General features: G+C 37.5%; 1 protein-coding gene across 3 annotated transcripts in view; it reads left to right on the top strand.

Annotated features, from left to right (window-relative positions):
• Positions 1-12,817, top strand: part of GK5 (glycerol kinase 5) — a 69,199-nt gene that overhangs the window by 28,046 nt on the left and 28,336 nt on the right. For all 3 annotated transcript variants that reach the window (XM_037005347.2, XM_017641867.3, XM_073232324.1), the window contains 6 exons: positions 560-635; positions 1,190-1,251; positions 1,334-1,407; positions 1,614-1,674; positions 3,083-3,209; positions 4,290-4,394. In XM_037005347.2, the coding sequence (XP_036861242.1) occupies positions 560-635; positions 1,190-1,251; positions 1,334-1,407; positions 1,614-1,674; positions 3,083-3,209; positions 4,290-4,394 (505 nt within the window). The remainder of the gene's footprint in view (positions 1-559; positions 636-1,189; positions 1,252-1,333; positions 1,408-1,613; positions 1,675-3,082; positions 3,210-4,289; positions 4,395-12,817) is intronic.

The raw sequence follows: 12,817 nt of genomic DNA, 5'->3' as shown, positions 1-12,817 counted from the left end.
AAGGACAAATAAAGAGTTGGAGAGGTGATGAAGTATGATTTAGGGAATTGTTGTCCAGTAGTTAATAATATCTTAATAAGCATTTTGAGCACTCTATTAGGTAGTTTAAAGAAGTTTTGATACTTTTGTTTCCTTTGACATTTTTATGCAAAGGGTTAGGAAATTTTTTCTGTAACATGCCAGATAATATTTTAGGCTTTGAAGGCCATAAAGTTTCTGTCACACCTGCTCTGCTGTTATAGCACAAAAGCGGCCATGAATAATCATAATATACCTCCTGTTTTAGCACAAAAGTGGCCATGAACAATCATAATCATATATATATATATATATATATATGTATGTATGTATGTATACACTTTCTTTTTTTATCACAAAAGTAACACATGCTTGATGTATAATTAAACTCTTTCATACCCTTTAGTAATTATTAGACCCATTGAGGAAATTCCTTATGGATATATTAATTTTTATCAAAAATAGGATTATATTGTATTTACTGATCAATATTTAGTAATTCAGCCTCTTTGAATTGACTTTGTGTTGTTCTGTTTCCAAGGTGCAAAAGGCGATTGAAGAGGATAATTGCTGTTTTGGAACTGTTGACACCTGGTTGTTACATAAGCTCACAAAAGGTAAAGATGATCCGGCAGATCTATCTCAAGTAGCAGAAATTTGATAGAAATGATTCACTTGAAAAAAGAAGTCACTGTTTTTTCCTTCCCATATTCCAGACATACCACTCTTTGGTACCCTAGCAAACTACCCATTATAGTTAAGCTAGATTAAGTTCAGATTTGTTGTAAGAGGAGGATAATTTTAAAATTGTGATGAAACTTCAAATATAAGGCTTAGAAACTATCTTAATTTCAAGAGTGCTAAGACTTTTAAGTTCAATACCAAATCTGCCACTTTGCAATTGGGTATAAATCAAAGCAAACCCCATTGCATCTCTGGCCTCTCTTCCTTACCTTTAAACTCGGTGTCATGACAAGACGGAGCATGTGCAAGTGCTTTTGCTAACCATAAAATTCAAGGAGATCAAGTGGGAAGTTGCTTTGGAGACTTCCTGCTGGAAATAGATTTTGGAGTGAATTTGAGGGTGCAGAGAGGTCTAGATTATAGACTAGTGGTGGGTGTTGATTCACACTACCTGGTAATAAATGTATTATTTCCAATGTAAATCTAGGTTCTGAATTTGCAACAGATTTTTCAAATGCCAGTACAACTGGACTTTTTGACCCATATGAGGTAAAGTGTGCTTTCCTTATTACTGAATCACCGAATTTTGTGTAACTTAGCTTGGATTCTGATGGCATATTTTTACGCTCAGATGTGTTGGAGTGGGCTCATTACCTCCCTACTTTCAATACCACTTTCTCTCCTGCCTCCTGTGAGGGATACAAGGTAACAATGAACATCAAACGTAAAAACCAGCAAAGTTGTCCCTGAATTCATTTGCCTTGGTGGGGAAAAGCATTAATTATTGCATGCTTGAGGTGCTTATATGTTCATTATATAATTTTATTGGCCTCTGGTAAAAACAATTTGTTGAGCTTTAGAATTAGTATTTCTAGAGCTATAACTTACTTTTTAATCAATTTTATTTGAAGCCACAATTTTGGATCAGTGGATGAAGAGATATTTGGTGTGCCTATACCAATAGTGGCCTTGGTAAGTAGAAAACTTGAGGGTTCCTCCATGATTTGTATTAACGAATTGAGAATGTATATGAATAGTTGGGATTAGAGTTAAGAGACACAAATGGTCCTTGCAGAATAAAATTAAAGTATGTTGTTTCTTTTGAAGTTAAAGGGCCCTGGATATAGTCAGAAGTATTCTCTCTGTTGTGGAAAGTGGACCACTGGGGCTTCTATCATGGAAGCACTTTGTAACCTTTTCTGAGTTCTCTATATATTGTTTTTAGACAACTGTGTTAATTTTTTTCTCAAATGTTGTATTCTGAGTAATGTGTATTTTATATTTGATCCTCTTTGAGACAAAACAGTGATAGGGCCAACGCGTATTGGTATATTTGATAGAGTGTACCCATAAACAGTGACAGGGCAATAAAGAAGGAAGTTATATTTACATATTATAAAATCCTTAGCCAGCATCTACTAGTAGAGGAGCTGTGGAAGAGTGAAAAATTAGCTGTTTCTGGGTTTTAAGGGTTTGTTCTTGATGATATTCTTTCTCTCTGACTGGATGAGAAAGAATTTAAAAAATCCAAAGGTTTTTATCACCTGATTGAGAGCTTGTGTGTGTGTGTGTGTGTGTGTGTGTGTGTGTGTGTGTGTGTGTGTGTGTGTGTAAAATTCTCAACTAGTGATACATGCATATTTAGAGTTTTGGTGCTAAGTTTTAAAACTCAGACCTTGCCTTTGATTTCCTGTAAGAGCTTAAGCAGGAGGTAGAGACCATGTCCTTAAATGGAAAGTCACCACAGTCAGTGCAGGAAGGTGAGGGAAGGGAAATTTAATTCCCAAGTTACAAATTCCTAGTCATTTAGAGGATCAGTCTTACTAAGTCTAGGGGTAGACTCAGGTTTAGGTTAGGGTGTGGCTGGAAGAATTTTCAATTAGTGAGAAAGCGTTCTTCCATTGAGTTCTGGTCCTTAAAATATTGCTGTATATAAACATACACATATAATCTACACTTAATTATATTAACAAAATGTTACAATTATTATTTTAACAAAACATATGGTTGGGAAATGTATGGTTTTGACCTACATCTGTTTCTAGTTAAGCATACACCCATCACTTTTATTAAAAGAGAAATTTGTGAGGCTAGTTACTTTGACTAAGGAACGAAACCTCTTGTAAGTGGAAAATGAAAAATCTGAGTTGTTTTTTTCTGCACAACTCCTAAAGTCCCTGAGGCTAGTCCTGGAGACACTCCTATCCTATGAGAGTTGCTCTCTGTTCTCTCCAGGGATTTTTGTTTGTTTGTTTGTTTTTTAAGGTTGTTTTTTTTAAGGAAAAGGAAAAAGGAAAGAAAGTATTGACTCATGAGAATACAGTAAGTGAGACAGTGGGAGGCGGTGAAACGAGATCTGACATTTGGGCATATTTGGCAGGTGGCGGACCAGCAGTCAGCCATGTTTGGGGAGTGCTGTTTCCAGGCAGGGGACGTGAAACTAACCATGGGAACCGGCACATTTTTGGATATTAATACTGGAAGTAGCCCGCAACAGACTCTTGGAGGTAAATAGAATTTATCCTGCTTATTAATAAACTATCACCTCGTTTCTTCTTTAACTTTTGTGATACTTCTTTCCAATTTTATATTAAGGATATACTCTAACATATTTTTCATTATTCTTAGAGACAATCCCCACTTCCCTTTTTTCTTTAAAAGCATAAAAAATGAGGAAGATACTATTGTAAAATTCAGAAGGATTAGGGCATTTTGGTCAGCTTTTCAAATATTTACTTATATTACCTGTTGTATTTCTTTAAAACGTCTGTTTTAGGTCTATAAACTTTCTTCTATATGTTAAAAAATATTCCTCTTTTTGTAATTTTTTTTTGGGGGGTGGTAGTTCTCCACTAGTGATCCATGCATATTTAGCATTTTAGTGCTAAGTTTTAATGCAATTGCTAAGAATTTGCTCTCCCTAATGGAGGACATCCTGGGATGTGCAAACCAAGAAGTTTAGGTGGTGGAACCACACCCAGGAGGGCTGGGGGCTCTTTGTCTGGGCTCTGGTCCACTAGCATGGTTACTAAGGTAGATTTTAAAATAATTTTTCCTACCTTCCATCCCCTGGTGAATCTCTTGTTTACCTCCTAACTGGGAAAAGGAAAGCTAGAAAATATTGATCGTTGCACTCATTTGTTTCTATTTAGGAGCCTTGTTTAGAAACTGCAGATAAATGTGAAAGCATAGTTAGTTCTCTGGTAAACCAATCTCATATAATAGCTTTTCATTCCTCAATTAAATGTTGTTTCTGCATTTTTAGAGACAGAGATATGCCTACAGCTAATATGAGACAATAGTTATTGTTTATGTTATATGCCAGGCACTGCACTATGTTCTTTTTGTGTATTAACTTAGTTTATTCTACAGTTCTCTGGGGTAGACCATTTTATAATCAAAGAAACTGAGGCTGAGATGTTAGAAACTTGTAAGACCACAGCTAGTAAATGAAGGAAGATTGGGATTTGAACATAGTCTGACTTCAGAGCCACTTTGCTATTATTTGAGATGATTAGGTGTTCCATTGTAGATATCTCTGTAATGAATTATCTATTTATTAGATGACTTCCACTGTTTGTTTTAAGGCTTTTATCCACTAATTGGATGGAAGATTGGGCAAGAAGTCATTTGCTTAGCTGAAGGCAATGCAGGAGATACTGGTACTGCCATAAAATGGGCTCAGCAATTAGGTAAGTTGTCTTTTAAATAGATTTCACAGGCAAGACTTATTAAAGAATTCAAGAATGCCACAGGATTACAGACAGTAGAGAACACATGGATTGTCCAAATGAAACATAAGATAAAATGGCATGTACTACAAGAAAACACAGGATGTTATTTTTACAATCTTGGGATGACAGAGGCTAGGAGTTAAGGCCAAATGCTGTAAAGACAAAGTAAAATACATTTAAATATATAGACTATTAGAATGTATAGGGAGAGAGATGCCATAATCAAAGTTAAAAGAAATTGCTAAGAATAATTTGTAGCATATGTCAGAAAAATGAATAGAGATGACAAAAAAGACAAAGGACAGTATAGTTATTTTGTAAGTCAAACGACTATTAAAAATGCTATTCAAATTCAGGAATCAGAAATACACATTTAACAAATGATGTCACCTATCATTGTCAGAGATGAATTTGTTCACTGATGCTCAGCGTTGGTGGTAATGAAGAGAAAAAAGTATTCTTGTTTTCCATTGGGATGAACATTAATTAGTATGGCTTTTCCGTAGGACAATCAGATAATACATATTATTTTCTACAGGGCAGACCCTTTGCCCTCAGTTCTGTTTCCTAAGATAGTGATCGTAGAGGTATGCAAAGACACGTATGTACATGGGTGTTTAATACAGCAATTGGAAGTCAGCTCCTGTCTAGTAAAAAAGCATTGAGTAAGTGGATGTCAGCATATGCATGCAGTGGAACATAGTACAGTCACAGATAATGGTGTAATCGCATATCTTATTTATATGGAACATTGTGATACATTAAGGAGGGGATGAAGCTGTTGCAGAGCAATCTATACAAGTATTTTTTGCTTTTTTAAAAAGAACTTTATTAAGATGTAATTCACATAAAGCATATAGTTCAGTGTTTTGAGTACTCTCTAAGGCTTTGCAGCCATCACTACAATCTAATTTTGGAACATTTTTATTTCCTCAAAGAAACCCTTATACCCACTGGCAGTGACTCCCTGTTCCACCCCAACCCAGCCCTAAGCACACATTAATCTAGTACCTGCCTCTGTGGACAGAATCATGCAATATATTGTCTTTTGTAACTGGCTTCTTCCACTCAGTGTGTTTTCAAGGTTCATTTATGTTACAGCCTGTATCAGTACTTCATTTCCTTTTTATTGTTGAATAATATTCTATGTATGGACCACAATTTATCCATTCATTAGTTGATGGACACTTGAGTTGTTCCCACATTTTGGTTAATGAATAATTAATCTGTCTGTATGTTGTGCAACCATATTTCATGTAAGCTGTGAAATGACATGTACCAAAGTATTAACAGTGGTCATCTCAGATGACTTAATTGTGGAGCAGGCTCTTTCCACTTGGCTGATTTGAACTAAGGTGATTTGTTTAAAGACAAAGGTAATTCTGTTGGCCAAACAGATATGCTCTTAGGAGGAAAATACCAATCCAATTCTTCCTGCCTTCCTTTCTCTCTGTATGAGCCTGTACCTGCATTGTAAGCATAAGATTACTTCTTAACAACAACAAAATGCTTGTTTCAAAGCTTTTCAATCATTTAAAAGTCTCTTCCTTTTTTCTTTCTTATAGCAACCACTGATAATAGCCTTTATTTTTTAAAATTTTTTATTAAGGTATGATTGATATACACTCTTATGAAGGTTTCACATGAAAAAACAATGTCGATACTACATTTACCCATATTATCAAGTCCCCACCCATATCCCAATGCAGTCACTGTCCATCAGCGCAGCAAGATGCCACAGATTCACTATGTGCCATCTCTGTGCTACAATGTTCTCCCCATGACCCCCCACACCATGTGTACTAAACATAATATCCCTCAATCCCCTTCTCCCTCCCTCTCCACAAGCCCTCCCACACCCCTCCCCTTTGGTAACTACCATTTCATTCTTGGAGTCTCTGAGTCTGCTGCTATTTTGTTCCTTCAGTTTTGCTTCCTTGTTATACTCCACAAATGAGGGAAATCATTTGGCATTTGTCTTTGGCTTATTTCACTGAGCATAATGTCCTCCAGCTCCATCCATGTTGTTGCAAATGGTAGGATTTGTTTCTTTCTTATGGCTGAATAGTATTCCATTGTGTATATGTACCACCTCTTCTTTATCCATTCATCTACTGATGGACACTTAGGTTGCTTCCATATCTTGGCTATTGTAAATAGTACTGTGATAAACATACGGGTGTGTATGTCTTTTTGAATCTTTGATCTTATTTTCTTTGGGCAAATTCCAAGGAGTGGGATTCCCGGGTCAAATGGTATTTCTATTTTTAGTTTTTTGAGTAACCTCCATATTGCTTTCCACAATAGTTGAACTAGGTTACATTCCCACCAGCAGTGTAAGAGGGTTCCCCTTTCTCTGCATCCTCACCAGCATTTGTTATTTTGAGTTTTTCTATGCTGGCCTACTGGTGTGAGGTGATATCTCATTGTGGTTTTAATTTGCATTTCCCTGATGATTAGTGATGTGGAGCATCTTTTCATGTGTCTGTTGGCCATCTGAATTTCTTCTTTGGAGAACTGTCTTTTCATATCCTCTGCCCATTTTTTAATTGGGTTATTTGCTTTTTGGGTGTTGATACATGTAGTAAGTTCTTTATATATTTTGGATGTTAACCCCTTGTCGGATATGTCATTTACAAATATATTCTTCCATACTGTAGGATGCCTTTTTGTTCTGCTGATGGTGTCCAAAGTGTCTTCCTTTTTAAAGCCACAGGGCATAAATCTGCAAAGAAGTAAAAAGCTAACCTTTTCAAACAATATTGCTTCTCTCTCACTTACCAACTTCACATTTCCCTGTATGGCCCTGAAAGATGACTGGTTAGCCAGAGACGGGTAAGATTCCTCAAGGGAGGAACAACTTAAGACAGGCACAGTCGCAGGGGGGCCATCAGGTGAAAAATTGGGGATCAACAGAGGTGAGGCTCAGAACCTCACCCCCCCTGTTTTGAGAGAAATCTTCTGCATCTGTGGATGTTTTGTTGCCTTTGTCTAGCTTGGATTAACACATAGTCTACACGCACACACCTGATCATCTACATTTGCCCTCTTATAGCACTAAACTATGTTTTCTACCTTTATCTTGCATCTACCTACCACTTCAGCATTTTATTAATAATAATAATAATAATAATGATAATAATAATAAGGGAGAAATGTGGGATTCACATATCAATCAAGTATAAAAATCAAACGAATAATCATAATTAACCTGATTGTTTATAGTTCATGATGAGTGATCAAAACCGAAAGTTTCTCTGATGACTGCCCTTGCACTGTTCACCATGTAAGAACTTATTCACTATGTAAGAATTTGTTCACCATGTAAGAACTTGTTCATTGTGCTTCAGAAGATCGGAGACTGATGAGAGTTGGGCTTGGGGTTGATTAATGATTGTGCATTGAGTCCCCTGTACAGAATTTTATTGTTGTTAACTGTTAACAACCATTTGATCAATAAATATGAGAGATGCCATCTCAAAAAAAAAAAGTGTCTTCCTTTTTAAATGTACTTTTTTTTAGATATGCATCTTTAGATAACTACAGATTATCAGAAATAGAAAATATAGGTTACATATTTCATCTTCAGAAGATGTGAAGAAATAACATAATAGTTTCACATTCATTAGTTAAGAAAAAAATGATTCCCAGGTTTATGACTTCATGTGTACATTGTCAGTGGGAATCATTTCCACTGCTTAACCTAGGTGGATGATAATTCATTCTGATTCTCAAATGATGAAAACTCCTTTCTGGGAGATGGGGCTAAATGGCCTTGACCTAGAAAGGTGATGTGATTTCCAGGAGACCACAAGTCCCTTCCTATCTCTGGTAGGAAAACAGGACGATTGGTCTAAGTGGAGGGAGAGAGATTTCGGAGTTGAATTGTTTACTTTAAAATTTCAATCTTTGGAGAAGTATACATTACTTGGATGTATCTGTCTGAAATTCATACAAAAAGTCTATACTTATTTGAATATATTTCTTTCTATTCTGAGAGTTTACTTTAATGGGTATATTAAAAAAAATTAGTAAATTCCATTCAGCAGAACCACAGCATGTAAGAGCATAAGTAAGGCCGGCATTTCCTGGAATGTGTAAACTGAGCCTTTGTACCCTGGCAGGACATGCTGGGCTTGCTCCCCTCTGAGAAGCGGCTCCCTTCCACCCCTTTCCTGGGTTGAATGGCCTCAGGCCCAGGCATAAAAGTTATTTTAAACCAGTTTCACCTCGATTTTTAGATTTATTCTCATTATCTTTTTCATACAGGCTCGTTCTCTCTTCTTTCCTTCAGCCTCCCTGAACTGCCATCATCAGTTAAGCTAGAGACTTTTCTTAGTAAGTTAAGAAAGAGAAACCTCCTTCTTTCTCCTTGGTCCATTGCTTCTCCCCTTCACCCTTTGTTCTATTTTGCTACCTCAGTCTCAGGAACGTTTTTATGTGTTCCAGCTTTTCCTCAGTTAACAAATAATTGAGTGCTCACCGTGTGCCTGAGACCATGCATGCTAGTAGCACGCCAGCGAATAAGACAGACACTTCCTACGCCTGTGGAGGTTACAGTCTAGCAGGAAAGATGAATTTTATTTTATTTCATTTTATTTTTTAATTATTTTGGCAGGAGTTTATTAAGCAGGGCAAAAGTATCAGGAAAGACATATTTTAAATTAATAATTGAAAAACAAAAACAAAAACATGAGTATTAAGGACCAGGAAGGGGAAGTCATAGTAGGATCCATTCTAAAGGGAGGGTTTTGTCTGGTCTGGAGGATGAGATCAGACTTGAGTGTTACTGGTGAAAACACTTCTGCAAAGAAGTGATGGTTCAGTGAAGCCCTGAAGGAAGGACAAGAGTGCTTGTCCGGGTAGGGGAGGCGGTTCAAGTCAAGGAGGGTCCAGCGGACAGGACAGGGGAGGAAGGCCCTGAGCGGGGAGGGGCATGGCCTAATCAAGGGGCTGAGAGCATGCCCTTTTCCTTTCCTGCAGTTGAGGGAGAGTCCGCCTCTGCTGTCCTCCAGTAACACAGGTCAGGGGACATCTTTTCCCTCGCAATATCACTTTTAATTGCAACATGTCACACCTGCCTCTCCAGGTGATCCCCATAAGACTTCCTGCACACATTTAAAATTACCCTGGACTCTTGTTTACTAGAAATAAGGGAAACTGATTCTTTCTGCCTGCGTATCTTCCCAAGAGAGATACAATATCCCTCATTATAGGGAATGAGACAGACATTTTCTCGTATATGCACTAATTCCCAGTGGTTCTGCTTCTGCTAGTAAGAGTCTTAGTTCACGCTCCTGCCTCCTGCCCTTGCTTCCTGCTGGGGTGACACACAGGGGGATGAGGATGGCTCCCCAGTGATGCTGGAGTGGAGTCCCACAGAAATGAAGCCTGCAGTTCTCAGGGAGACTGGAGATGCAGGGTCTATAGAGGCCACCACCTGAGTGTTACTGGTGAAAACACTAGGTGAGGACCCTCTAGATGCTGCGTATGGATCCAGCCCACTGAGCCGAGAGGAAGTCCCCCTGGTGTGTGGAGAAGAAAGAGCTGGTCTGGCCCGTGCACGTGCGGCCGTGCTAGCAGTGCTGTGAACTGCCCTCTTCCAGGCTGACAGGAGAGGCCTAATCTTTCTCATACCTCAGAAAACCCAAGAGCCCGGGCGTTCGCTCTCCTTTACCTCCCCCGCCTGCCAGCCCCCATGCCTGAAAGGGAGCCTGAGGCAGTTAAGGGCCAAGTCCAGTCAAGTACGGCAGGTGGCGCACGCAGAGGGAGACGCATGGAAGAAACTCAAGACTAACATAGCATCAACAAAAGTTATACTTAAAGGAATTAAAGAGAATATTACAAAGAAGTATTTGGAAAACATAAGTTTCAAAGGACAAAAACCATTATACATAAAATGTGAAAAAAATCAATAAACTGTAAAACGGACAGTGCTGAAAACCCCAAACAGGAATCAGGAAGAATTTAAAAACAAAAAAGAAAATAGAAAATAAAACTGAAAGGTAAGAGATAATGGAGGAGAGATCAGAGAAAAATGTGAATAATAGTCTCTTTTCTGGAATATGAAAATGTAATTATGGGACTGGAAATAGAATTATAAAAATGTAAAATTGAAAATAAACTTACCTGATCAGAAGACCTGAGTTTTCAGATTGAAATGGCTTACCAAGATTAAAAAAAGGCAAAAACTAAGACAGTCATATGTAGATGAATTGTCTGGATCCCAAAATACAGGAAAGCGTCAAGACAGGGAGATCAGTTTATATTATAAAGAATAAACACTCAGACTGGCATGGAACTTAGCTGTAAAACTTGGAAAATGGAACAATGTTTACACAGTACAGAGAAAAAAAACAGTGAGCCAATATTCTGGTGCCTGGCTAAGATATCATTCATATTAAGTGCAAAAGGGACATTTCTTCTCCTGGCATTGTATACTTTCTGAGGAAATTACCCGAGGAGACACTACAGCTAAAAAGAAATAGAACAAAGATCTCAATATAGAGAAATCCAAGTGTACAAATAAGGTGTTTTGCAAAATAAAATTTTTTTTTCCTGGTAGCAGGCCAAACTTCTCTTTGTTCTGCTTTATTTCTGTAACTGCTCTTACCCAAAATTGATTTAAGATTTTTGTCTTCTCTTTCTGGGATTCAAATCACAGACCTGTGAGGGCTTTTCTTATTTTCCCACAGATTCCTGAGGCTCTTCTCTCCTCTCTTTCTCTCTCTCTTCCTCTCTTTTTCTCTCCCCTCCCTGCCCTTCTCTCTGTTTTTTCTCCTTCTTGTTCAGATAGAATGAAAAAATTCAAAAAGAAAAAAACCGGGTAAGTCTCCCCACTTTCTGGACTGTAGAGACGCCTGACTTCTGCTCCTCAGACCAGAGAGATGGGGCTTCTTTTCGAGCTCTTCATATAAGCACCCAGTGTATCTACCCAAGTCTTGGGTTTCAGACTGTCTCTGAGCCTAGGCCAGGAGAAATCAGAGAAAATAAAAACAGCAAACCCACTGCCAGTTAGTGGTGCTTTAGAGCTTCCTGGTCAGCCTGCTAGCCAGTTCTTCTGAGTCCTCAGAGAGCTTTCCCATGCACTCCATCCAGGATTCTTAGTTGCACCCAGTGGGAGAGACAGAGTGAAGTCAGCTTCTTCCAAATGATTTTTTTTTTAAATTAAAGTGTCATTGATATACAATCTTACGGTTTCACATACACAACACAGTGGTTCAACGTTCATCCATATTATCAAGTCCTCACCCCCTCCATTGCAGTCACTGTCTATCAACATCGTAAATGTTATAAGTCATTAATTGTATTCTCCATGCTTTACTACCATCCCACTGACCTACCTAAATTGTGATTGCAAATTGCAGTCCTCTTAATCCCCTTCTCCCTCCCCACCCAGTCTCCCCAACCCCTTCCCTTTGATAACCATTAGTCCTTTCTCCGTGTCTATGAGTCTACTGCTATTTTGTTCCTTCACTTTTGGTTTGCTTTTATCATCCACAAATGACAAGTCATTCGGTACTTGTCTTTCTTTGGCTGACTTACGTCACTGAGCATAATACCCACTAGCTCCATCCATGTTGTTGCAAATGGTAGGATTTGTTTTCTTCTTATGGCTGAATAATATTCCATTGTGTGTATGTACCACTTCTTCTTTATCCATTCATATACTGATGGACACTCTGGTTGGTCCATATCTTGGCTATTATAAATAGTACTGTGATAGACATAGGGGTGCATATGTCTTTTTGAATCTGTGATCTTGTTTTCTTCAGGTAAATTCCTAGGAGTGGAATTTTTGGGTCAGATGGTATTTCTATTTTTAGTTTTTTGAGGAACAAATGATTTTTAATAAGATTTTTAATCAATAAGTTCATTTGAGAACAGTTTAAGTGGAGGATTATTTAAATAAATTCTTCAAGCAAGGCTGGAACAACTAGTGAAGAATGAGAATAAGCGAGATGGCTTTTTTCCCCTTTTGTTTGTTACCAAAACTTTCCTCAAACCAACCATCCAGTATGTTTTCCATTTTTGATTTAAAAATTTTGACATTGGGATATGATTTATTTTTTAAGTATAGATTTCAGAACCAATGTTTTCTCCTTAATATTAGTTCTTAAACTGTTAGAGATATTTTGATGTATTACCTGGACATTTTGACCAAAAGAATATGACTTACAGATCTAATAACTGTCATTTTGAGTAAGATTTGTAGTTATTTTTACATGGTCTTCATTAACCTTCATTTTAACATAAGTGTACCTTAAATTTCTTGTCATCAGTCAGTTTTTCATTAGAAAAATAACAAGGCATACAATAAAATAAAACCAACTTAATTAAGGCTGTATAAAGCCAGAAAATATGTATTATGACTGACTCCT

This window comes from Manis javanica, chromosome 3 (assembly GCF_040802235.1).
Source record: "Manis javanica isolate MJ-LG chromosome 3, MJ_LKY, whole genome shotgun sequence".
NCBI lineage: Eukaryota > Metazoa > Chordata > Mammalia > Pholidota > Manidae > Manis > Manis javanica.
Note: the sequence above shows the minus strand (reverse complement) of the source record. Positions and strands in the feature narration are given on the sequence as shown.